This window comes from Neolamprologus multifasciatus, chromosome 12, assembly GCF_963576455.1.
Source record: "Neolamprologus multifasciatus chromosome 12, fNeoMul1.2, whole genome shotgun sequence".
NCBI classification, from domain to species: Eukaryota; Metazoa; Chordata; class Actinopteri; order Cichliformes; family Cichlidae; genus Neolamprologus; species Neolamprologus multifasciatus.
The window spans coordinates 31,195,788-31,223,588 of record NC_140450.1 but is presented as its reverse complement, the minus strand read 5'-3'; the positions used below and the strand labels follow the sequence as shown (position 1 = coordinate 31,223,588).

At 43.1% G+C, this 27,801-nt stretch overlaps 1 protein-coding gene and 1 long non-coding RNA gene across 2 annotated transcripts; one reads left to right on the top strand and one right to left on the bottom strand.

Annotated features, from left to right (window-relative positions):
• Window positions 1-18: 18 nt before the first annotated feature.
• Window positions 19-26,332, top strand: LOC146507297 (uncharacterized). The gene is made up of 2 exons (XR_014877258.1): window positions 19-2,472; window positions 5,658-26,332. It is a non-coding gene; the product is annotated as an uncharacterized LOC146507297 (long non-coding RNA).
• znf703 (zinc finger protein 703) lies at window positions 23,966-27,528 on the bottom strand. The gene is made up of 2 exons (XM_085180676.1): window positions 26,806-27,528; window positions 23,966-26,290 (listed from the first exon to the last, which is right to left on the bottom strand). The coding sequence occupies exons 1-2, from the start codon at window positions 27,061-27,063 to the stop codon at window positions 24,788-24,790; spliced, it is 1,761 nt and encodes a 586-aa protein (XP_085036802.1). The 5' UTR covers window positions 27,064-27,528; the 3' UTR covers window positions 23,966-24,787.
• Between the last annotated feature and the right edge of the window lie 273 nt (window positions 27,529-27,801).

The following is a 27,801-nucleotide window of genomic DNA, read 5'->3' as shown; positions in this document are numbered from 1 at the left end:
CAACTTTTGGAGAATGTACATATTCATTTGTAAAGAGAGACAAACAAGAGTGTAGGATTCTCACAAAAACTTAAGACATCACAAAAACCCAAATCCACAAAGAAATAAGCACAAAGCCTGATTCCCAATACAGGGAATGATACATGGGGATTGTAAATATTACATTACTTTGAACCTCTGACCTCTTCTTGAAGGTCAAATATGTATAATTATGACCTTAGATTATGATTAAAATTCTGATAAAATGATGCTGGTTTATGGAGATTCTGAATATCACATTATAGTTTGCATTAAAATATTATGTCGCATTTGACCTCTGACCCTTTTTGATGTTACACAGCTGCGTTTCTTTCAAGTTGACCACAAAATGGGTGTTTTTTTCTTTGTTTTTTTACTGCACTATAGATTTCTATGAATAGATGCAAAACATAATAATTCCATTCAAAGTGAATACTGGCTTTGGTGCTTCTTGTTTCACGTGCGCTGCATTTCACAGCTGATGTTTAAAAGCACAAAACATTAACATGTACAGCTTTTAAAAGTACATAACTCATCTTCACTTACTCCACAGCAAGTTTTATGCTTTGTAAAGCCACCCAGAGGGCAACACTCAACCTACTGTAAGACCAGTTCAGGCCTTCATGCTCCATGTTTGATGCTTCCACTGTAAACCTAATAATGCTGGCTGGGCCTGTTGACAAAATCGTAACATATCGAATGCCGCTGATGGCTCTATTTTTACTCTCCGTGCAGTTGTTGCCATTGCCTGTTGCAGCCCGAGTTGAGTTTACGAGCTGGAACTCGTACTAACGAGCCCACATAGTATTTGATCCAACTTTGTGAATTAGAAATGCAGGCAAAAGCTCACAAGTGCAAAGCTTCACTTTCTTTAAGTAAACAGCAGGTGGCGGCAGAGACCATCGGAAGAGCACTGCTTCATTTCCCTTGAGGACACCATGCAGAAGGCTTCATGTTCCTGCTACTTCAGCCTGCTCAGATTTGAACATTTCACAGGCAGTCCCTGCTGGCTCGCAGCAGATTTGCCATTAAGGTGAAACAGATAAGGCTGACCATGGGAAAAGCAAAACCAAACGAAAGTCTTACGTCTAATAACAAAAATGAAATAGGGGGCAATTAGAAAAGAAACATCAGTTAATCTTTAATCACCAACAACCCACTAGCGGTTGTACACAGCTAGAGGTCTTGACACTTTAATGGTTGTAGTGCTTTATTTTTAGACGTTGGCCTACTGAGAAATTTGCACAGGACTAGAGCTAACCCCAAGGTGCCGCAGTGCCAGCTCTGTGTTGTGCATTTTAAACAGAGAGGGGCGGGGTGGTGGAGGGTAAAGGGAACAACAGAGCAAGGGAAAAGAAGTTTGTCAGAGTTCATTAAGTATCAAGGGAACATCGCTGGAACTGGCAGTGTAAGCCGCGCCGGGGCCCTAGTGCCATTAATCACGACTGACAAGAAACCAGGGGCCGAGGGAGGAGGTGGAGGGGAGTGAGGGGGGGAGAGCTCTGCCAGAGACTCTGGTAGTGATTATAGAACGAGGTCCAGGCAGCCCGGCCCAGGGAAGGTAAAAGACACCGCAGCTGAGGCTGCAAACTTCAGCTACATGCAGATCACACTCGCTCGCACACAGGTCGACGGATAAGAGAGACGTCAGACTCGAGGCTGCTCGGCGGGGTCATTTCAGAGGGAGCGGGGTATTTCGGAGTGAGAGGAGAAGTGCAACGCAGTGTGTAGTGGCTGGATCTTTCCCCTCTCTCCCTCATTTATATGAGCTGAGCCTCTGGCTTAATAGCATGCAGGATGAAGAGAGTGGAAGCGCGGCAGTAACAGAGTGCCGCCCATATATCTCTGTCGGACTCCCTTATTTTCTCCCCGCACCCCCAGAAGTCTTGTGGTAGCTCGCCACGCTGCTGCCACCCCAGAAGAAGAAATAAATGGGACTGAGAAAGAAGGAGAGAAAAAGAAAGAGGCGAGCTTGTGACTCGTGAAGATGGAGGCCTCTGTTAAGTGCTGTGCTTGAAAGCCCGTCCGGCCTCATTAGCTGTCAGTTGTAACAATACTGAGCTGGCAGCGAAGACTGCTCCCAGTCTCGGTGCCATAAATCACAGGCTGACAGGGCCCTGACAGGGCTGGGAACCACCACACATGCAAGACTTGCTTATTTTCTGTTTTTTCTGCTGTTCCCTTTTCTTTCTCCTCCCTCCCTCTTTCTTTCTTTTTTTCCAATGCTCATTCTTTCCCCCCCTTTTTTTATCCTTCTTTCCCTCGCCCTTCCTGCTCTTTCTTTGTTGTTACTTTTCTTTCTCTTTATCTCCCGTTCACCCCCTTCTTTCTGTCACACACGCTTGCAACACATTGCAGCACGTCAGCAGACAGCCCGGGACAGCCTGCATGCTCACCCACTTGCTTTTTGCAGCACTTTTTCTTTGCCTTTGCATACATAAGCGTGTTTGACAGGTAGGGATTTGGAAAAATCTGTGTCTTTTTGATGGATGAGATGTGGGTGCTGGGCCTGTGTGAAACACAGCACAGTTTAAGCTGGGTTAGGGTTAGGTAGAGGTTTTACTAAACATGCTAGCTAATTATTGTTTTCATATCAGCTAAAATTACAAACTGACCCTTGTTTTTCTATCCACAGCAACATTTAGGGAAATCGACTGACTTGCTCTCTTGCCGAGTGTAAGTTGAGACGATCAATAGCACTCTCATCCCGCCAAATATAGAACAAGAGTCAGCAGGCGATTAGTTTAGCTTAGCATAGACAGAAAATTTGATCCTGAAACATAAACTCAGCCAGTCTAAAGTAAAGCCAAAACTTGCTCTCTTTAGACTTTGCAGACGGCAAAATATTAGATAAACTGTTCATGAATGAACTTTAGGGTAGCTAACTTTTTAAAGCTTCAAAGGAGGAGTGGTTTTCCCTATTTGCAGTCTTTATGCTAAGCTAGCTAACCACCAGCTAGCTGTAGCTTCAAATTTACACCTGATATAATTTTATTTGACTTTTCATCCCACTTTTAAACAGACTTAAAAGTAACCTATACAGATGTACACATCCAGCAGTTACAAAGCAACATTCAGAACAAATAGTTTACACTATAACAGCACAGTCTAGCAGCAGTTTACCATGCTGTGAGTAATGACGTAAAATCAGCACAAGGTGGAGGTCAGTCCAGAGGTGTGGCTCAAGCAAACAGTAGCCTTAACAAGGCAGACTACTGTTTGTTTCTCATTTCAAGAGGTTTATTTAACTATGACTTAAGTGGATATGTACCATTATGACCTTGACGAAAGGCATTTGATAGATGAAATTGTCTTTATGCCTCTAAAAATTAAACGGTACTTAAGATATATAGAGCTGCAGTTTATTGCTCCAACAATGTCTCTCAAATTACATCTGTTAATTTACCTTTGTTTCTTTTCTTTTTCTTTGAATTGATTATGGTTGTTTTAATAGACAAATATGTGACTGGTAATGATTTTCTCAAGGTAGGAAAGGGTAAATAATGGCAAGGAACTTACACCCATTTGCTGAAGCATTAAAACCACCTGCCTAGGTCACTGCAGCCAAAACAGCTCTGACCACAGGACCTCCAGGGTTGTCCTTGTCCGGCACCAGGATGTTGGCAATGGATCCTTTGGGTCCTGTGGATCACGTTTGTTCCAGACCATTTCACGGATGCCTGATCGGATTGGGATCTGGGGGGGTTCAGAGACCGGGTCAATGCCTTGGTGTTCCCCCAACCATTCCTAAGCAGTTTCTGCAATGTGATGGAGCACATTATCCTCCTGTCAGTGGTTTTAATGTGGTAGCTGATCGATGTGTTCTCTGCAACACTAAACCTAGTTTCTCTCTGTGTTAAGGAATTACAGAGAAACTGAAAAAGTGCATCTTACGCTGTAAGTTGAGTGGAACATCATCCAAGCCAATCCATCTATTTTCTGTCCACTTTAAGGTTGCGGGTTGGGGAGACATATCCCAGCTCTCACCGGACAAAAAACAGGCTGCGCCCTGGCCTGAATGTCAGTGTCCACGCTATCACAGTGCCAATAATACTTGCAAAGAATATCGCCAAATATTTTCTTATTACGAAAGCAGTTAACACTGCGTTTTCAGTCTATCAAACAACAGCTGAAAAGAACAGCTTACTGATTTTGTAATGGGGCTACTAATGTGCAAAGAGTCCAAATCCAGCTTAAAACGAGCGCTTTCACATGACAAGGATGTTATGGTTTTCCTATTACCGTGAGGTCAAGCGGGAGCTGCAACAGCCGCCTGCTGCCGTCACTTATGGTGACGTGTGGTGATAGTGCTGATTTGTGTGACATGCTTGGAAAGGAAGGAAGTTGAAGAAAGCAGGGCTGTAGGTCATTAATCACTGATCTTTGACACATGAACACATCACTTATATTCCAAACACAAACACATTTATGAGGCTTAGTGTTGCTGAGTGTGCAGCTGCTATAAACTCAGCAACATTTATACACACATTAAGTGTGTGAAGCAAGTGAGTATAAATGCAGAAGAGCAGAGAGTGAGCTCACAGCAGAGCTAAATACTTTGTTGGACTCCTTCTTCAAACTCCTACGCTCTTCTTTCTTTATTCCAGAGCTGCATATTTGCACCAAAAACTAAGAGCACTTATCTGGCTTTAACACATTGCAGGTCAGCTCAGGTTGCATTTTGGCACCATCTTAGTTATGTCTGCTCACTGCAATCTTACGGTTGTTCCAAGTTTTAAAAAAACATCGGGTGAAATTCACAAACTATGAACCCCAATGAGTCGTCTCTGTGATGCGTCAGTCTTCAGAATGTCTTAAATACCTAAAACAATATGCTTAAGTTGACATGACAAATGTGTTAGTATCTTCAGCATCAATGTGAATTATGGACACTCAACAGACCATATAAAAGACTCTGTGATATTTCTTATTGGCTGGTGACGTCTCACTGGGGAGTCTTGAGTTGTGCATTTTCATTGACGCCATCTCTATTTTTCTAAAACCAGACATAATGCACTGATATGATAGCGACTTGCAATACCTGCTACATCTTCCTCTGTGACTTTTACATAAGATAAATATTAACATCATATTGTATTTAATAACATCAACATAGGTTTCCTGGTCCGTCGCCCCCTGCTGGTTGACTTAGGCAGCACTGCTTTTAGCTGACAAGGGTTCATTTCTACCTTAAGGCTAAATATGATCACATTAAATAACTTCATTAGTTACTATTAATATGTGCCCACCCCCTCCCCCCACCACCACCTCCACCTCCAGTGTAACAGATGGCCGCCCCTCCCTGAGCCTGTTAAAAGGGAGTTTTTCCTTTCCACTGCCACCAAGTCTTGGCCACAGGGAGTTGTCTGATTGTGGGAGTTTTATCCTTATTACTCTGGGGCCTTTAGTTGACAATATAAAGCACCTTGAGGCAACTGTTGTTGTGATTCGGTTCGATATAAATATAATAGAATTGGATTAAATTAAATTGTCCCAAAGTTCTAAATGTACTTACGAGCCTCCTGTTGATATAAGTCCAGGCTCTTTTCAGTCTCAGTTTTTGTTATAACCTATGAAAAAAATATTGGATTCTGCAACAGCTAAATAGTCTCTCTCTCTTTTTTTTCTCCTGAAAACAGCTGCCTGCTGTGCCCGATGATGGTGGTGAGACAGAACAGTGAAGTTGACAAGTCAGGAAACAATGAATTTGAAGTTGCTGTAGATCAACAGCAGCTGGGAAGCAGCTAATTTTCTGTGGGTTTGTTACAAGAAGTCACCTTTTTGTCACATAAATAAATGCCACTCATTGGTGTTATTATGATATTTATTATAGCAAATTCCACCCATCTGTTGCATCCTCTTTGCTCTATTTGGAAGCTAACACGAACGTCTTGACATCAATAAGTTGTGATTTACCTTTATAGATTTGAAGATCCATCTTCATCCTCCTTTCCTTTTCCCTCCTCTCAGCACCATCTGTACCTATTATCGTGTGAAAGTTTGGGATATCCGGCTCTTTGTGGTGCTTCAGAGACTCAGAGGATGTCCTGGCACAATATTACACAACTGGCCCCCTCTCTGCAGGGCTACATTAATCTTCCCCTGGTTTTAAATTTTTCCTTTTAACATCCTCCTCATGGGTGTCTCTCTGCTTTTGCTTCATGGTGAAATTTATTAGAGGTCTTGTGTGCTATTGTGTGTATGCGTGCCTGTGCGTGTGCGTGAATGTGTGGGTGGACAGGGTAATTGGTCCTGTGAATGTGCTCGACTCTGCTCAGGGCAAACGATGCTGCAGTGTACGTACAGTGTGGTGCGTAGCTGAGCTGTGGGGGTGTGGGAAAGCGATCGCAGTGGACTTCAGAGGGAACTGAGGAAGAATGAGGAAATTGCAGACAGATAGGCCTAATGGTTGTGCTGAGGCAAGAGGTTGTAGGCCAACAGCTGCTAGCCATCCATCTGGACCAGCCTGCACCGCTAAGCAGTGACGTATTCACCTTCAGGGGACAAGTGTGCTGGGACTTTCCATCAGAGCTGGGTCAGTAAGTATTTGTAATAAATTCATGGAGTTTGTTTTGAAATCCCTTGAAGGCCTCATTTATTCCGATGCAATGAGAGGAAACATCATTTATGACTTTGTTGCAGCAGCAACAAGATACTAAAAGCAAAAAAAACGTAAACCTTTTTTATGTATGTTTAATGGAACTGAGTTATTTTTTTCTGGAGCACTGGAGAGCAACACCAACTTGTGGCAGGAAACACAAGAATGAATTCACATTCATTTTTTTAAAGATACTTTTTTTCTTGTTTTTTACTTGTCAGAGAACCAATGTGGGACATGCTGATACCTCTTTCCTTGAAAAACATTTCTACAGTGAAGTTTTGGTTTCCTTGTACTGGATGTGCCTTTCTTTCCCAGGTACTCTCAGAAATTAACATGAATCATTCCTAGAAAAGTTTTTGTTAGAAAAAACACATTTCTATTCTTGTTTTCAGTAGCCAGAGAGAGAATGTGGGAGATCCTGATATGTGATCCTGATATTTTTCTGTGAAAAACATTATCAGTGAAGTTTCGGTTTTTATGTGCATGCCTTTCTTTGCCAGATAAGTATTCTCAGAAGTTAATTTAATTCATACCTAGAAAAGTTTTTTGTTAAAAAAAATAAGAACAATAATATGTCCTTAAACCATGAGGTTTAATCTAAAAGCAAGAATTCAAACCAACATGTGAAACATTTCATTAATGAATATTAGATGTAATCCATGTGGGGTCTATAACCATTTGCATAAATAAGGTTTGGTTTTTAAATGATACTTGGAATGGACGACGTGACGTAAACTAAGTGGAAAACTTGTAAACCATCCAGTACAAGAGTGTGGGCAGGAAAAAAAAAAAGGTAACACAGTATTTTTTGTCAGATACATATTTCCCCTGACAACTCATGGGAATACTATGCACTGCTACCAGCAACAGCAGACACGTCATCATTGTTAGTCAGGTGAAAAATGTCAGCTAACGGGTTTGGGCAAGTGAAGGAAAGTTTGTTAAGCTCGGACTGAATGTTTTTGGTTGTCATTAAGAGACAGGAAATTCCACAGAAATTAAAACTTCACTCAGCCTGTCTGCTCACTTGAGCTAGAATCGACGCCCTTATATCCAGTGCTATTCCTGCAGCAACCACTCTTTCTTTCAGCTTAGGAAAAGTTTCACACATTATTCTACTTTGCTGAAAGTTGAGTGAGAACACAGATGCAGGCTTGTTTTCTTTACACTGTTTAAAGGTTATAGTCTGAAGTTGGTTAGTTAGCTCAGATGCTGGTACCTAAAACAAGGGGAAACGGGTAGTCTAGCTTTGTCTGCTATCAGCAGCTCTAAATTTAACAGGTTACATGGTGTTTGTGTAGCTCATACAGAACAAACTGTCACTTTCTGTCCCCTGCAGATAGAGCGGTTCTACCTAATTCCCAGTTTCCTGGGTCAGTGCTAAGCTAATTGCTAAGCTAAGCTTCTAGTCTGCCTGCTACAAGGACATGAGATATAATTAGCATGCCATATTCTATACCAAGTTATGTTGCTAACAGATCATCTGCAGAGGAATGGCTTATTTGAAGAGTTTCAGTCAGGTTTCAGAGCTCATCACAGCACAGAAACAGTTTTAGTGAAGGTTACAAATGATCTTCTTATGGCGTCTGACAGTGGACTCATCTCTGTGCTTGTCCTGCTAGACCTTAGTGCAGCATTCGATATGTTGACCATAATATCCTATTAGAGCGATTAGAACATGCTGTAGGTATTACAGGTACTGCACTGCAGTGGTTTGTATCATATCTATCTAATAGACTCCAATTTGTGCATGTAAATGGAGAGTCCTCTTCACACACTGAGGTTAATTATGGAGTTCCACAGGGTTTAGTGCTAGGACCAATTCTGTTTACACTATACATGCTTCCCCTAGGCAGCATCATTAGAAGACATAGCATACATTTTTACTGCTATGCATATAACACGCAGCTCTATCTACCTATGAAGCCAGATAACACACACCAATTAGTTAAACTGCAGGAATGTCTTAAAGACATACAGACCTGGATGGCCGCTAACTTTCTGCTTCTTAATTCAGATAAAACTGAGGTTATTGTACTCGGCCCTGAAAATCTTAGAAATATGGTATCTAACCAGATTCTTACTCTGGATGGCATTACCTTGGCCTCCAGTAACGCTGTGAGGAGCCTTGGAGTCATTTTTGACCAGGATATGTCCTTCAACGCACATATTAAACAAATATGTAAGACTGCGTTCTTCCATTTGCGCAACATCTCTAAAATTAGAAATATCCTGTCTCAGAGTGACGCTGAAAAACTAGTTCATGCATTTATTACTTCCAGGCTGGACTACTGCAATTCATTATTATCAGGATGTCCAAAAAACTCACTGAAAAGCCTTCAGTTAATCCAAAATGCTGCAGCAAGAGTACTGACAGGGACTAGAAAGAGAGAACATATTTCTCCTGTTTTGGCGTCCCTTCATTGGCTTCCTGTTAAATCCAGAATTGAATTCAAAATCCTGCTCCTCACATACAAGGTCTTAAATAATCAGGCCCCATCTTATCTTAATGACCTTGTAGTACCATATCACCCTATTAGAGCACTTCGCTCCCGCTCTGCAGGCCTACTTGTTGTTCCTAGAGTATTTAAAAGTAGAATGGGAGGGAGAGCCTTCAGTTTTCAGGCCCCTCTTCTGTGGAACCAGCTTCCAGTTTGGATTCGGGAGACAGACACTATCTCTACTTTTAAGATTAGGCTTAAAACTTTCCTTTTTGCTAAAGCATATAGTTAGGGCTGGACCAGGTGACCCTGAATCCTCCCTTAGTTATGCTGCAATAGACGTAGGCTTCCGGGGGATTCCCATGATGCATTGAGTTTTTCCTTTCCAGTCACCTTTCTCACTCACTATGTGTTAATAGACTTCTCTGCATTGAATCATATCTGTTATTAATCTCTGTCTCTCTTCCACAGCATGTCTTTTATCCTGTCTTCCTTCTCTCACCCCAACCGGTCGCAGCAGATGGCCCCGCCCCTCCCTGAGCCTGGTTCTGCCGGAGGCTTCTTCCTGTTAAAAGGGAGTTTTTCCTTCCCACTGTCGCCAAAGTGCTTGCTCATAGGGGGTCATATGATTTTTGGGTTTTCCTCTGTATCTATGAAGCGCCTTGAGGCGACTTTTGTTGTGATTTGGCGCTATATAAATAAAATTGAATTGAATTGAATTGTTGCTAGTATTTTTTTCACATTATATTTGGCATTTTGACCTGTTTTGGCCATTTGACATTACCTTGTTTGGCCAAAATTATGGGGAAATCTCAGTTAATTCAATTCAATTTCATTTACATAGCGCCAAATCACAACAACAGTCGCCGCAAGGTACTGGTTAGCTAGCAAATTAGTGCTACAGTTGGCTAGCTAGCAAGTTGCAGTGTTGCCAACTCCTCAGTAAGGTAAATCGCTATTGGTTGTCCTAAAAGTCGCTAGAAGTCACTAAATGACGTCATTGCCTAATTTGCATAATTGGTCAGTCTAATGTAATTGTAAACTGCGTTGTTGGAGAGAGAAATAACATCGTGGAAGAGACATAAAGTCAGTAAAAAACATCCTAAATGCATTTAGAGTTTATTTAGAACTACAAATTACATTTTAATTTTTTTTTAATTATTGTTTTTTTTAATGTCACAATTCCAACCCTGCTCCTTTATCCGGGCTTGGACCCGGCAAAAGTGACCCGAGATTGGCACTCTGGTGGAGTTACTTTGTGTGTGTGTTTATAAGTAGTTTTAAACCTTGTGATCCACAAAACAGCAACAACAGTAAAAGAATTACTGACTGCGTTACAGTCAGTGCGGGAGCAGCGGCTTCGCTCATGCGCGATTTATTTGCCGTTTGAACGCATAGGTGTGAACCTCTCCTGCCCTGATAGCAGCGGGGGAGGACTATCCTCCGCCCGTGAGCGCTTTGGAACAGCCGAGGTGCCCACAGCAGCACCGCTGCTTGTTGAGAGTAAGAGCGATACGCGCTTTCACATCAAAAAGTCGTCATAAATAAGTCTCCAATAACACCAGAAAAAGTTGCCAGATTTGTCACTAGTGCTTTTTAGAAAAAAAGTCGCTAAGAGGGTCTGAAAACTCGCTAACTATAGCGACAAAGTCGCTAAGTTGGCAACGCAAGTTGCACCTCCGAAACAATGTAATTAACAAAGATTCTTAATTTGAATATTGAAAAATAATATAATAAGAAAACGTAGGCCTATTTGCGAGAAAAACTGAACAAAAGAACGATCTTAATACAATATTAAACATTAAATTTGCTAAAACTCTACAAGCTATTTACAACCTGCACCAAAGGGAAAAATTAGCCATAGAGGCCCAAATTGTTTTTATTCCAGGCTTCAAACTGTTGATTTTCAATGTAAAATTAAATATTCTGACAAGATTTTGTAGCCAGCCATTTAAAGAAGTACAGTTTTTCGTACTTCTGCACTGGCTTAAGGGTGTTGCATGTTCTTTACCCCGCTTGGTGCTTTTTGAAATAAATGGCAAAATGGTCTGTATTTGTACAGACCATTGGCCCTAAGGACCCCAAAGCGCTTTACACTATACACAATCATCCACCCATTCACACACACATTCACACACTGGTGATGGCAAGCTACAGTGAGGTTGTGTTCTTGATTCGCACATTTTGGTTGCGTGCTATTTTGTCATAGTTCAAAGTCACTTAAGATCTGTTACATACAACAAACAGATAATATCTAGACATGTTCATAAATGCCCTAAAAGTAGCAAGCTGCTTACTCATAGTTCCAGTAAATCTTGTTTCTATTTTCTCATCAAACTCCTAGCAAACGTTGCTGGCTCCACCTTCACATTCATGCCACAGATATAGTAAATGACAGTAGTATTGATCTTCTTGTGTATTTCTCAGCTAGAAAGCAAATATCTGTATTAAAAACACGTCAGTCCACTGTCCTCTTAATTCTGACTGACTCAGACTCTGTTAGGTAATGTTATCAACAACGCAGAGCAAAGAAACATCAGATAAAATCAGTTACAGCAGAGCAACGGGAGAAATATTTCTTATTCTGTTCAAGTCTCATCTGTGGGCAGGGATATTGGCAAGTGACAGATGAAAGTCTAAGTACTTCTGGACGGCTGTTTGATTCGTTCTGGATGTAACATCAATCCTGCTGTTGATGTTCAATCATGAAGCCCTAATGTAGATAAAAAAAACAACAACAACCTCCTCAGCTCGCCTTCTCTGTTTTGTGTTGATTCGTCAATGCACAGGGCGAAATCTGATGAGGTGAATTTGCTCACTGCTCTCCTGTGTTCTCCGATCCCTTCTCGCTCCTCTGGCCATATGGACCAAAAACACCCTTTTCTCCCTCTATAGCCAACACACATATGCATATGTGCGTGCACACAAATACCCGCACAAACTCACATACACTGCAACTTAAGCACATACACCCTCTAACCTCACTATGGTCTCACACAGCAGGCCTGCCATAAATCAATGGGCAGGATCGTGTCTGCCAGTTAGACTAAACAAGAGCATTTGTGAGGATCTGCTCTTGCCCATTAATCATCTTGACAGCTTGAAAAACACATTTCCCCTTTAATGACTGTATTTGGATAATCAGCTCTGTTTCCCTTACCGCCCTCTCTCCGGCTCTCCCTCCCTTCCCGTACCCCATCCCCGTTTTCTTTCTTATTTTTTTGCCCCAAGTGCAGTCATAGGCATGTGGATAGCTTGCTATTAGAAGAGGGGAAGGTAGGGGAGGGATTGTAGAGGTGAGGGAGGGGTCTCTTACATCAAAAAAGGGTCCTGTGAAAAAAGTAAAAATAATCACGCTGCCCTGTGGAAAACAGTTTGGGTTTTTTTCACCCTCGCTCAGCAAACCACAAGGCCTCTGCTTATATAAACTTGTGTATGCGAGCGCACACTCTCACACTGTTACAGTCCTGCTAAATCAAACACAGAGAAGTCATGGATGGCGTACAGCTGCTAACACAAACCATCGTGTGTAAAGATTTATCACAAGTAAAAAAATAAATACAGTGACACGTGATGAGGAAGTGTGACGCACAGCGTGTGACTGGAGACGATCTGAGCAGGTTGAAACGAACAGGTCCATCTTTAAATACAACACAAAGGCAAGTGGCTATTAAAAAAACCCTGAATTTACTTTTAATTTGCTAAAAATAGAGTTTGAAATTGCATAACTTGCTGTGTTTTGTGTAATTTTGCATCAGTTATGTCACAGTGAGACAAAATCAGAATGCATCTTTTACCTCCAAAGCACCAGGCACCCATCGATGTTGTTTTTCCGGGTTATACCTCGTAGGCCACTTATTAGCCAACCAACCAGACAAGTCACTGACTTGCTGGTGACTTGCGATTGAGAAGTCGTTAGAAAATGTCACAAAACCGAAAGGTTGGTACAAAAACTGGACTCAAGTGCAGGAACCCAGAACACAGACAGCAGAAATTATTGCAGTGTTTATTGGTTAAACACAAAACTTCAAACATGATAAGGGCAGAGGGAATAAAACACAGAACTTGAGTTGCGAGGCCCAGTTAACGTGGCTAGGTGGACGTGGATTGAGAGGAGGGGGAATTGGGCCGGAGGTGTAGACTGGAATGTGGCGGTTAAGCAGTCACACTGAGGAGAGAGGACAACTGAATTAGGGAGGTAGTGGAGAAGCGCAATCAAGGTGGTGAGGATAATGCATGGTTTTCTTACTTGCAGGTGGAGAGAGTAAGCGTTGAGAGGAGGGGTGACGTGAATCCGGAGTGAGCAGGATGATGTAGGGATGGCTGACCTGAGTTCCCGGAGGTTCCTGATGGTATGCGGTGGCAGGAGGGCAGACAAGGCACTGAGTGATTTCCACTGAAGATGTCGGTAAGGTATCCTGAATCGGAAAGTCGAGCTTAAGCTTGAGATTTGAGTCGTGGTGAGTCCAGGAACTGTGGCACAAGAAAACAAGGTAAGCAGAGTATCCACAAAGAGAGCTTGAAGCATGTGTGCTGCTACCAACATGAGTTGATGACGAGCTGGTGGTGAATGAACGTCAACGTGCGGCTTAAATCACTCTGACCTGATTGGCTGCGATCAGCTCCAGGTGTGTGGAACTGCAGAGGAGGAGATGGCCCGGCCCAGGGGCGGATACCGCGTAGACTCAGGAGCCTGACGGAAAATTCCATCCGCACACCCGCCCCAATAATGATCAACATTTCACAAAACAAACTTCATGTTTTATTCAGTTTGACCCGACGCTAGCGACAGAGACTATAAAGTTGTCAGGAAAGTGTTTACTGAGGTGAAAGAGCAAAGGAGCCGAGGGCTGATTTCCCCACAGAGTACTTCACAACTGAACGTATTTTTGCAACTGCATGAGTCACTGCCTGCCGGCCTGTAAAAATAATACAGGGTTAAGCCCCTTCTGCTTCGGTTTCACTTTTCAAACCCAGAAGCTGTATCCACTTTTTAATACTGTCTGTTGTCACAATTTGGTTCAAGGGTGAGTGGAGAAGAGTTGTCTTTTCAGGCTATTGCAGTGACCTGAATTCAACCTCATTTTGACCATTCACCACTTGATGTTTAACCATTGAGCAGTTTTATTAGAGGTCTAAAAACATGCCTTAAATGTACACATAAGTCTCAAAGCTGAAATCAGGCAAACTTTTAGCCTGATTTCAGCTAAACTGCTAAATGTGACAGTTTAGTGTACATCTAAATCACAGCTAGGTGCAGCTTCAGAAGTCCTACTACACAACAGCATTTCTTTAATACGTAAAAAATGTGTTTATTCCATACCTGGCTGTAAGTGATGTCTCTCATAGAGTTTTGTCTCATTCGGTGTTGCATGGTGAGCTGAATGAGTTCCCACATAGAGCAGGGCGATATAACCAAAAATATTTATCACGATATACATTTGAAAATTTGCGATAACGAAATAACTGACGACGTAATTGACACTAGACAAAATACTTTACAACTCCACAACTTTATTAGTGCAAAAAAACCCCATCAATGTATTTTCACTTAAACAAGCAGCTGTTTTTATGTGCATTAAAGTTATATAAAAATGTAACAGTGCAAATGCAAATTCCTTGCTGACAGTTTAACCAAAAGGCATTTCCAGTGGAAACTGGCCGACATATCCTCAGCATAACCATGTATAATATCCACAAAACTTAAAAAGAGGTTATACACACGCAATATGGTAATATTGTGTTGAAGCACAGTACATATCACTCCGCGAGGCTCCTGACTACGATAGCTGTAATGCTCCGACAATCCATCAAGCGGTGCGGCTTCGTAGCTTAGCAAAGCTAAAACATTTGACAGATTTTTGAGCGGCGTGTACATAAAATCGTTTCGAGGTCAGTAAACACAACCAGAGTTCATACATAAGGCACACGGGATTATAAGGGGCACTGTCAATTTTTCAGAAGGATTGATTTTAAGTGTGCCGTATTTTCCAAAAAACACGGTAATAACAACAGTCCACTAGCATGCTCTAGCAAAAATAGTGCTTTGTTGTGTGTCTGACGGACGAAAGCTAAACCAGTTCCACACCACTGAAGTTGCAGCATTTTTACAAACCAGTTCTGGTTCATCTGTTTCATTCAACGATCCACTTTCGCCCTTCTCATTCTCCGTCGCCACCATGCGTTTTCCGCCATGTGCGTATGAAAACAAAGGCACTGCGCATGCGCGTTTTACCCATATTCTATTGCGATATTTCATTTTCTTATCATTGCCCAACATTATACCGGTATTACTGTGAACGGTATGATATGGCCCAGCCCTACTCCCACATGCTTAAACAGCACGATGGTGCTGTGGTTAGCGTTGCTACCTCAGAATAAGATGATTTCAACAAATCTGAGGAAGTGTTCAACAGAAAGATTTCTGTTTAAAAAATTCTTCACCAACTTTAGTTGTCTATTTGTAGACATTTTTTCAATGACTTCAGGACAAAGGTTTTCAATTTTCACTATTTTAACCAAATCTCAGTGTTCAAATGTCTGGGCACATCCTCTCCAACATCTTTGTTCCAGTTTTTGCTGGGTGGGTATCTGGTTTCTGTCCATCTGCAGGACAGAACAGCTTATTAATGTAAAGAAATCAGGGGACCCGTTTCACACTGGGCCTGGCCTGTCCAGGGTCTCAGAGCTTCAAGTGCAGCAGCTTAGGGAGACATGGGAAGTGAAGCAGAAAGTGAGTGTGACTGACATATCCACACACACATAATTTTGTCATGAATTACTATTCAAGTTTTTCCACTTAGTTTATGTCACCTGTTTGCTGATTAAAGCCTCACTCACACAGTTCCAGATACTGGTCGGCGACCCCCTTGCAGTGTGCAGTTGCTAGGTGAAATGTTTATCTCCTGAACTGTTGACAAGTGATTGCCAAGTGAAATGTGTCTCAAACAGAGGACCAAAAACTGCTTTGTAAGTACTTTGGTCTCGAGCAGATTGCTGATGCTTCTTGTCTGGAAGAATCCAACTTATCTCCAAAACGTGCCATTTATTCTGAGCAGTTATGGACCTTGAAGAGGTGCAATAGAGATTGTTCATTGTTAAAGTAAAAGTTGTGCCTTACTGCTGAAGTCAACATGTTTCAAATGGTGCAACTTCCAGTTTCTATCGCACTCTTTACAGATTCACTACCACTTGGTGAGCAGTGTTTGCAGACAAGTTGACAACCTCCACGCAAACTGTTGGCAACCTGCTAGCAACCTGCTAGCAATCAAAGAAGTGTTTTGGTGTTGTCCCATATATCACTTTGCAATGAATTTCACTCCAGTGACATTATGCAAACCTCCAGCAAACACTTGCTAACCAGATGTAAACATAACATAAAAATATTTTACTTTAGCAACTGGTGATTACCATGGGGTCACTGATTGCTAAAGCAGCGGTCCCCAACCCTCAACTTTCGCAGCCCGGTACTAAACGACTCACGGACCGGTACCGGTCTGAGGCCCGGGGGTTGGGGACCGTTCTGCTAAAGCCGCCTGCATGAATGGGGCTCAATTTCACAGTGACTGCCAGCAACCTTTACAGCCAACAACTTGTTGGAGAACATACATTTTCCCTTAAACAGGCCTAAAGGTCAGTCACTGGCAACGTGGTAAAAATGGTTGCAAAGAGGTAAGCAGTGTTGTTCTTTATTCTACAATTACCTGTAGTTTGTATGGAAGTCGCTGACTTGATGGCAAATACTACTCCTTCTGAATTCACCTTCAAAGTAAAGGTTGAGCCTTTTGAAGTGTGTCAGTTAGGCACAACTTATACTTTGACACCAAGTGGATTGTGTTACTCTATTTCAATTTCCATTACTGCTTTGGGGTTGTTTAGTGAATATTTTCTGGCAAGTAGTGATGTGCGATACCACTGATTTGCTTTCCGATCCGATACCAAGTAAAATTCAGGGTGTTATCGGCGATACTGATCCGATACCGATACTTTGTACAAAAACATTTTTTTTACTGTATCTTTTATTGTATCTCAAATTATAGCTTCATAATAATTACAGGACGTCAGATTACTTGTTCTTATCACTTAATAATGTAGAATTATTATACAGAAAACTGAAGTTGTGTGCCATTTCAGCATGTTGCCTGCCTGCCGCACTAAAGGACTCCTCGAGAGACGTCTGTCTCGCCCTAGCAGCACCTGTCCCTCTCCTCGTCTTCAGTTCGCCTCAACATACGCTCGTCATATTCTGTGATATGATTTACTCTGAGGTGTTTGACGAGGTAAATGGTGTTGCCACAACACCTCACTTTCTTGCCACATGTATCACAAACCGCATCTTGGCTGTTTGTGGAGGTAAAATACGTCCGCACATTACTCCCAGCCATTGTTGTGAGTGCGCACGCCAAGGGGCTGCGACACATTTATACAGCCATATTTCGCACATGACTATTAATGGCGGAAGAGGAAGTAGTTCCTTCCTCAATCCAAATGATATATTTTCTTTCCACTCTGTTCCTGTAAATGATAAACTACAAATTTACCCTACATTACTAAAATATCGATATTTTAATGTGAGAATTGATTCTAGAACATAAATGACTGGTATCGGAGGAATCGATATTTCAGTATCGATCCGCACATCACTACTGGCAAGTCAGGGGAATCTAATAGTGACCAAAGTGATCACAAGGAGGTTTCTGGTGTAGCCTCTTCTTGTAGTGTAGCGGTTCACACGTTTGCCTAACAAACACTCTGAGGAAGGGCATGTTGTAAAAACCTGTGCCAAATCAAACATCTGCTTTATTCTGACCCATAACAAATAAAGGAGACGCTTGGTTTTTGAGTAGATTACAAGCTGTTTTTTGAATAATATGCTATGCTTCTGCCTCGGTGTCTTTTGACTGCTTTGTCCCTGACAGAAAATGAAACTTGAATGGCATCTTCTCTCTTAGCAAAAGGGAAGATAGCATTCTCACAATGATAGATATCAACTCTGGCACAGAGGACATGAGCAGTACCCAAACAAAAGGATTTCATTAGCAGTTGTCATTTCCACTTTAAATAACCGTTATTTATGCATCCAATATACCTAATGATTCATAGCTTTAATGCATTGTTACACAGGCTGAGAATAGCTCACATGTATTAAATTATATGTAATATATACAGATGTGTAATGTATACAGCGTACAGTGTGTGTGTGTGTGTGCAGCTGCATACCACAGTGTGTTGACAGGTGGAATAATGCATATTTCTGCAGTGGTGTCTGAACAACACACAGCTGAGTGATGCACACAGACACAGTGTTTGGATCTGGCAGCTGAAGTCCAACTCAACTGACAGTCAGCTAACAAACATCTCGTGTGTGTTAAGTGACCGAAGAGAGACCTTGGCACACCCAGCCATTGCAAACACATTTAGACATACACTCACACAGACAATTTGTGATTAATTAATTCCAGTTCACCTAACCTCTTATTAAATATTCTAATCCTGCAAAAAAAAAGAAAGAAAAAAAGTAAGCAGCAGGAAGGGCCATGAAATATGAAATGGAGACATAAAACAGAAATTAGACCCACGATGCTGACACCGAGCACATTATGACCACAGGCCGTCCCAAAGTGGAAGGAATACCCAAGTTGTCAGTCCGAGCATGAATCCTGATTGTCAGCAGCTGCTCGCTCTCTGCCAAGGCACGTTCGTTTCTGAAGGGCCGTGACATCTTTGCAGCGATCTCCCAGCGTGGCGGCAAATGGAATCCAGCTGGACGCACGGTTCAGGCGCTATTAGCAGAGCACCGTACTGTAATTGAAACGTTCATTTCTCCACTGGTGGTTAGGGAGGGTATGTCTATTAACGGTGCTCGCTCTCACCACGAGAACTTTGTAGACCGCAGCAGCTCCGGGCAGCTTTCCACGTCGAGGCCAAGTGAGGCTCTCCAAGGTCAGGGCTGGATGGAAATCAAACCGAGAGCACTGTTTCTCTATCTGCAGCTATACAGCTGAGCTGACAGCCTCTCTCAGTCACTGATCAATAAATAACTCAACCCCAAAATGAATTGTACAAACGATCAAGTTTGTACAATTTGTTCAGGTTCAGCACATTTTTAGTTATGTATTACATTTCATTTGTGTTGACTGTTAATACTTTGCATCCAATAACTCACAAGCTTTATATAAACTTTAGCTGTGTAAATGTAAAAATTACTTTAAAAAATTGAAGAATTTTGGGTACAGACGAGCATTTAGACATATAAACATATAAGAAAGGTGATCTAAGTGACTCTGAATGGGGCTACTCTGAGTATTTAAAAACTGCTGATTTATTGGGATTTTCCCATAGATCCATCTACAGGCTTCACATGTCCAGAAAGAGAAAATATTCACTGAGTGGCTCTTATCTGCTCAAAAATGCCGTGCTGCTGTCAGAGAATGGCCAGACTCCTTTGAGCTGATAGGAAGGCAACAGTAACTCAAGTAAACACTGGTTACAACCAACATATGCCGTAGAAGCTGATGGGCCAAGGAAGCAGAAGACAACACCAGGTATGAACAGTTTGGGTTGTTGTCGGTGGTGTAATATTATGGGGGATGCTTTCTTTGCACACTTTCAGCCCCTTCAGCATCATTTAAACTCCACAGTCCTCGTGAGTTGTTGGCCGTGTCTTTATGACCACCGTGTATCCAATTACAGCTCAAATCATCTCAAAATAATTTCTTGAACATGACAATGAGTTCACTGTACTCAATCCAGTATTGTGCATTTGAGATGTGGGGGGAGACGAGTTTCACATCATGGATGTGAAGCCGACAAATCGGATGCTGTCATGTCGGTGTGAAGCAAAATCTCTGAGCTGCATTTCTAGCATCGTCTTGAATCTATGCAATGAGGAATTAAGGTCCTTCTAGAAACATGTCCCACGTTGAGCTGACATCTTCAAATCCTTCCAGGCATTTATTAAGGCAGTTATTTGGAAATACTATGGCATTTAAATTTAATCTTGGTGGTGACCAGGACATCACTACCACATGAATAGAATCCAACTCGAAGCTGACAAAACGAAGCCTCTTCTGAAAAATTGGAGTCTTTTAGTCCTACAATTGGAGTTCTAAGACTATAATTGGGAAAATCTGCCATTTATTTGAATGGGAATTACATTTTTTATGAGACAGGACTGTATCGTAGCCCAGTGTCTTTGTGCTATTGTCCACAAAAACACATGACATTTCCAAAAGAGATGGCCAAGACCCACCCAACTAAATCTATGTATTGTCCACATGCATTTTATTTGTCAAAAGGTTTATTTCCTCTGATTAAGTGCACGTGATTGCATTTGGAGGTGTTGGAGGAACTTGTTCCAACCACCTTTCGCCCTGCAAACCAACCTGGAAGTCTTTAATATGGCTTTTATTTTTTCCACGTAGAGCATTTCAGCACGGCTGGCTGCAGACGTGAATGAGAGCGGAATCGAAACCGGCATGTAGAGGAGTCAGTCACAGGGCTTATGTGGAGAAATAAAACAGAGATTGTGTGACAGGCCCTGATGAGGGATGTGTTCACGCCATCTGGGTTGCTTTAACACTGCGGTCACTGTTGGATGCCGAAGGCTCTGTATTGTGTCCTGATGTTAAACACAGAGGTGGTAGTCATGGAGTTGAGGTTAATGTTTTGTTCTGAAGACACAGTGAGAACGAGAGAGAGAGACTGAAAAACCCTTCTCTCTCTCTCTCTCTCTCTCTGTCCTGGCTGTCAGCAGAGACGTGAGCCGGGGTAGAGCTGGCGTCTAATTGAAGAGCAGCTCCACACCCTGTCGTCATTAATCACCGAGCCTGTCAGCCGCTGCTCAGGACCTCACAGTGGCACTCTGCACTGACGCACAGAGAGGAAAATATTAGTGGACTCCAGCACCACCTCCACTGATACTACCGACTACTACTACTCTGATTACTTTCATTGCTGCACATTACTGTGCTGAACACAGCTGTCCTTATGACTAGAAGCACTTTCAGTCCTACACTGAATGCAAACATCAGCATTTGTTTTCCATTTTTTTTGATATCGTATGAGTTTAAAGAACAACGTGTAACAAGGCTCACTCCTGTCAGTGTTGTCAGCTTTACAGCAAGAAATCATTTTCTGAGAAATCATTATAAAATCAAAGCATTGATTTTTCAAGTGAAATACAGAGATTTTAGAGGGTACAGAATAACTTTATAATCGTTTTATTTTATAAGATACTGAATTATTTGGGGAAGTGTTGTAGTTCTTCCTTTGGGGTAACAGTTAAGATATACCCAGACCACATATACTGTATATAAAAGATGGACATGGGCCCCCGATGACTCTTTTTTCAGAATTTTGAAACTTGCCATTGTAATTACATTTTCTATTTATCAATTAATTTAGAACCATAGGTGACCGCGTTCATTCATTTGGATGAAAGGGTGGAGTGCTAAGATTGCAGCTAATACTGGCTAGCTTGGTTAGCAAATGGCATCCATAAACTGTACATACTTGCTAATTAGTCCTAAGTAGCAAACTAATAAAACACTATAATTTCAGTGTCGATATGACATATGAAAATACTCCTACAGGTACTAATGTGACAAACATGGGCTCCAGTTCACTAACTGGAATATTTTTTTGTGTTAACCAGGCTGCAGATCTGCTGTAAAGACATGGGAGTCTAAATGGGAGTCTATGGAGGACGGAGTCACCCTCTTTAGAAAAACAAGAAAAGTATTATTTTTAATCAAGCGCAACAAAGATTAAGCAGAGCAGAAATTCAGCAGAATAAATTTATATTTGTCATATTTACTTTAAAAACGGATTAAATTACTTGGAAAATTGCTATATTTTTACTGTGGAGTACCACAGTAAAGATACACTCAACCCACCAGAGTCAGATAGTGTTTCAGAAGAAATAAATTAACTCAGTTCTTTTTTTACAAATTTAAATCTTAAAAACATTCTCAAAGTCGCTTCGTTTCATTATTTTTAGTGTGATGAAATTTAAATCTAAATATTTCTTTTTTGTTTTTGTTGTTTTTACAGTCATTTACATATGTGCATGTGCTGCCAGGCATAAGAAAGAGTTATTACTCATTCATACATGATCATTTTGAGCTTACGTGTACGTGTCTGCACATATCTCAGAGTATGAAGGCATGCACTGTTTTGTTTCAGAACAGAGATATTTGGTTATGCTGAAAAATATCGTCAACTGTACCCTTATTTTAAAAAATCTCCATTTTTGGTGAAAGGGACATTTGTGTAAGCACTCTGTGAACAAAAGAGCAGTGCTCGATACACTCCCACACACACACACACACACACACACACACACACAGTCTTGCGGAGGCGACATAAATGGAGTGTGTGGGTGTTGACTCAGCTGTGAGAGTGTGTGTGGGGGGAGAGAAGATAGATGTAGGAGATTGATGAGCGCCGGGATAGGGAGAATAGTGAGGCATTTGATGAACGAGTGTAAACTGGCAACAGTGGAATTAATTCCACCACCCTCCCGACAAGATTGAAAGTTCTCCCCTCTGTGTGACCTCCAAGTGTGAATCATCTTCAGATTCAGGCCGGTGTAACCAGGTCTCTGTGCATAGTTTGTAAAACAGCATCCCAGCAGCTGCATAGATGTGCATCAAAAGCAAGAAAACAGTGACGATCGCTTCATTTTTCACCTGTGTTTCACCTGCACAACTTTAGGGGGCAACATAATCCACTACATCTCTAGCACCACAACTCTGCAAGTTCCAAAAGAAATACACTGCATCCTTGACCTATTTTGTCTAGACTACTTCATAAATGACATAAGAAAAGCAAGAACATGAAAGTAAGTCTGTCCTCTCTCAGACAAGTGCCTGGCTCTGTTTTCTAAAGGAGAAAAATAGGCGTATTGTCCCAAAGAGCTATCCAGAGTGGCGATCAGGGCGCCGTGACCTTGCTGGTGTGGCAGGGGCTGGTTTGGGAGGGTCATCCATTTTGTTAATGGTCCTGTCAAGTGACACCTGTGCTTGCCTCTCCCCTGTCTGGAGTGCTAATGAAGCGCGAGAGTGGAGGAGTCTGGGAGTCGGGGTCAATAGCCACCTTGGAGACCGCAGCCTCGGCGCTCTGCGCCACCTACGCTCTGTCAGCCAAATAGAGTGGAGCCACAGATACATTATCAGGGCTGAAGCACTAATGGCAGTGGTGTGGCTTTAAGATAGACCGAGTCCTTCCCTTTAAATTAGCATCCAGCAGCTCTGAGTGGAGAATGCTGACTTCAGTAAACCACGGGGCAGCAGCCAAACAGCACAGAAAATGGCTCTTCGCATCAGGACAGTGGCCTCCATGTTTGCAGTTCCTGCAAGAGAGCCGGCTCTCCTCAGGGGAGGTGTCAGCACATTGATGAATATTTCTCTATTAACCGCCTCCCATTGTCAGCTCTGGCCTTTGTGTTTCAGGCCAATCCGTCAGAGCGTGAGGAGTTCCCAGGTCGACGTCTCCCTCAGGTCATTATTGAAGTCCCAGTGACCCGGCACAGCCGTCCTCTTTGCTGAGGTGGCTGCTTCCAGGCCTCACAAACAAGAATCAGCAATTAAGCGCAGCACCCGCAACAACAAAAGCAATGCGGGCATCGAAGAGTAGGTGGGATGAAAGTCTTCAGAGACTCGCTAACAGGGCTAATGTGACCCGGCGTGGCCTCTTTAGGACGGCCCTGTCAACTGATATGAGCCATGAAATATTACCCACAGCCACATATAGCACGGCTGTGGGAGCCTGTATGATAGATGGGCTTAGATAAGTGCAGTGCTGCAGTCTGGCGAGATTTACTGTGTCCTCTGATGCTCGAGACAAAAAGATACTTCATGGTGCTATATATAGAATAGAAAAGAGGAAAAAAAACAAGTTGAAATGCAATCATGTATCATTTATTTAACAAAATAAGACTTTCTCCTATTGGTGGGATAGCACAGCCATCATTGATTTTTTTTTCTTTGTATATTGTTTGTTTGTTTTTTTTAATCTCTGCACCATTTGTTCGGGAGACTGTAGCTTGCTGACCCCATGTAAGCTTGAAAAAATATTACATCTTTGCATATGTACAAATAAAAATAATGGCATTGTTCAAGGTAATTCTCAAAGACATGCAATTCTCCATAGTCTGAATAACGCAGTGAAGGATGAGGAAAAAAGAAAACAAAACAGCAGTAAGGAAAGAAAATTTAAAAAGAGGTTCTCAGAATAAAACCTCACAATCCATCTTCATTATGGTGCAACTTTTTTTGTGTGTGTATGATAGGCATAATGGTAGTATACTTAAATCATTCCTTTTCAGTTAGAATTCATTTGGACAGCAAAACTTTTCCCCCCCAGAGTTGAATACCAAGCGCTTGAGTGAAAAATAAATACAGACTTTTTAAGATCTAGGAGAGAGATATTGAGAAAAACAAAAAAAATCAAGACAAGTTTATCATTTTTAAGCTCTGCTTCCCACCCGTCTTGGATCACCAAAGTCTGTTCTTTCTCTGCTGCTGCGGTTGATCCATCAGTCTTTTGCCTTTGGAGCACCAGTCGCAATCCTGAGGCTAACAGGTGGTGTTCCTGGCAGGCAGGCCAACAGGCATGATGCCCTGTACTGGTGATGACCCCAATCTTGAGTATCCATCTTCAGGGCTGCTCTGGAGAATCCCAAGCTGGTGCCTGCAGTCTGTGGGCATCAACGCAGTTTTGGATGTCACTGGTATCCAAGGGCTGAGGCTGAGCCCAGTCTCTGACTGTAGAGGGCATAGGGGGAGTAGTAGGCTGAGGAGGAGGGCAGGGATGGCATGGGAAGTCCTGGGGCTCCTTGCAAGTGGGATTTGCTGTAGGGGTGGTAGCGTGCCAGACCCAAGCCAGGGGAGCCACGGAGGGAGAAGGAACTGGGCAGGGTACCCGGGCTGCTGGGTGGGGGCAAGTGGAGATGGCAGGAAGCTGTTGATGAAACCGATGACGGATAGGCAGACAACAACTTAGTGTCCACCATACCAGGCAGGGCTGTGTGGGTACGCAAGTGGGCCAGCAGCTCCTCTGATGTTGCAAAACGCTTGTCACAGGGACCCCCAACAGACACCCAGTTACAGGCATGAGGCATCGGTTCATTAGGGAGCATGAAACCATACGTGTAGAGGGGGTGGGAAAGAGAGGGGGTCGTGCTGGAGGACAAGGAGCTAGAGTGTAGAGAGTGAAGGTGATGTGAGGGGTAAACCAGGGGAAAACCAGACTTGAGGCTCGAAGGGTCATGGACACAGGTGGAGCAGTTACTGCCTCCTAGGTGGGGTGCATTGGGGTAACTCAGACAGTAAGGGTCCCGACATAAACTCTGCATCAGAGATGGGGGTGAGGCTCCAGTGAGCGGGCTGGAGCTGGGGTGCTTCCCTGAAAGTCCTAAACCCAAACTAGATTTGGTAGGGTCCAAGCCAGGGACAAACTGGGACGGGTAGCCGGCATAAGCCCCGACAATGGAGCCATGGTAGCCCATAGAAGCAGGGGGTAGGGGGAAGACAGAGTGTCCTGGTTTAAATGGGGAGACTGGGGCGATGTGCCCTGAGCCCAGACTGGACTGTGAGGAGGCCTGCGGGTCAGCCTTGCTCTCTGGCCGCGGGCTGCTTGCAGAGCTGGCGTTGCTGGAGTTGGCGCTGGCCCGTACGTGGCTGGAGTTGGCTAACTGTGCACCATCCATGCCTGACTTAGCTGCATCGGAGTCTTTTTTACCAGCGTTGTTGCTATTACTGTCCGAGCTGGCTGGCTCTGAGCTCCCAGGTTTGCTGTCCACGTGTGGAGCCTGCGAGTGTGGTGGGGGCTGTATGGAAGGGGAATGACTTTGTCTGTGGGGCTGGCTCTGACTGTGCAGGGGAGGAGAACTAGAGCCGGGTGACCGTGAATGGGGAGGAAAAGATGGACATGAACCACCACCGGAGCTTCCATTTGGCACCCTGAAAGACGCTTTATCTGAAGGCCCCTTCGTCACCAGAACATCCTTACGGCAGTCACCTGATGACTTGGAGTAAGGCTTGAAGCTGGATTTGTCCTCCAGGGACTGGTGCTGTTCTCCGGACTTGGATGACCGGCTGGAGGGCTCCTTGTCTCCCAGACTACCGGAGGAGAGGGAGGCCAACTTGGAGGAAGAGGGGGGGTCTGGTTTACCAATTTGAGAGCAGGTCTGTGCCAGCAGGGCCAAAGGACTCTTCTTGGCATCCAGCTGAGGAAAAAAAACAAAAGCAATAGATGAAAGATTTTTTTTTTTAAAGCAAATCAAACATTACACCATAAAACCCATACAGATAAAAAAAATTAAATTCCGAGATATTATATTCTAATTTTTCAACAGTGAAATGAATAAAAGACGTCAGAGGGTGAAAGTTGAGGCAAAGTTTAGGAAAAAACGAAGAAAAGAAAATGAAAAACATCGTAAACATTCCATAAATACAAACGGAACGATTAACAACGTGGTGTTAAAGTGGCGATTTTTAAAAAAAGTCTATAAGTTGCAGTCATTTTGTATTTATAAACTCTGGTGTTTTGCATTTTGCACCCAAAAAACTGCCGTGCGTAAAATGGCGCAGACGGGAATTTCGTCGGATAACATTCCTGCCCTCCTACACCCGTGGATTTAAGAAGAAATAATTCAAATTAAGAAGAATAAGAAAAAGACAAAGAGAAAAACGACATCTGGTGCCGCAGACATGTCTTAATTTTTTTTTCTTATCCACTTACTTCAATACTGGCAGGCGCGGATGTGAGAGGCTGGAGGTACTCCGGGTGCAGCAAGTGGCCGCTGTGCGCCGTCAACATCTTTACGATCCGGATAGGAAGCCTTTTAGCCTGGCGCGAAGGATCCGAGGGAGAAAGACAAGAAGTGGGTGTGGGAACGGACGGTCTCTCCGCTCCTGTCCGGTGTGGATCGTCTGCGGCGCTGCGTTCCGGGGACTGGCTGCGTAAAAGCGGTTCAGGTCCACCGGGGAGATCTCTCATCTGGATCGGGGCGCAAAGAGGGACGGGGGCATGTAACGGGTGGACGCGGGGTTCACTTTCATTTAGAAGCACATTTCATGGTGATGAACTTTAAAAAAAGAGAGTGCAGTAATCCACAGGGCAGTGCGTTGTGCGCGTCCTTCGTGTCGGACCAAAGCTGGCTCTACAGAGGAACAAATCGCCCAAATGTCATCCTTTATGGGGCTCTTTAATATTACCCGTCAGTTATTCCTAAATATTCCTTATCCAGTGTTGGAGAAGATGGAAACAAAAACACCACAAGTAGTCACTGCTCTTCAAAATAACGGGTAAGTTGAAGCAATATCCCCGCGACGGACAGAGTGTGCGACAGTCCTCCCGTGTGCGTGTTTCTCTCCCACTGCAGCAGCCTCACAATACCTCACTTCTTCCACATACTAAAGACGGGAAGGGAGGGATTTCAAAGCAAGGAGCCGCCGTCCAATCACAAGTGCCCGCATTTACAAGCAGGGGCGGAGCGAGGATGGGGTGGAGTGGGGTGAGGGGGGCGAGGGGCGTTTGTCTCCCGGCCTCACCCTCTTACCCAGGGCTGTAATGTAGGTGGAAATCTGTGTCAGTGACCTCCATAAGCCCAGTGCAAACTACACATAAAGTAGCAGTAAAATATTTGCACCACAGATCTGAGAGCAGTTTAAGCAGCAGGAACTTTTTCCACAGTGCTTCCACACGCAAACGTCTCCTGACTGCTGGGAACTAACT

What these genes read in the sequence shown, in the direction of transcription:
- znf703 (XM_085180676.1), bottom strand. Translation starts at nt 27,063, where the DNA reads ATGAGAGATCTCCCCGGTGGACCTGAACCGCTTTTACGCAGCCAGTCC. An exon ending in CCGCGCCTGCCAGTATTGAA is followed by an intron (nt 26,291 to 26,805) that starts GTAAGTGGATAA and finishes TTTTTTCCTCAG; the next exon opens with CTGGATGCCAAGAAGAGTCC.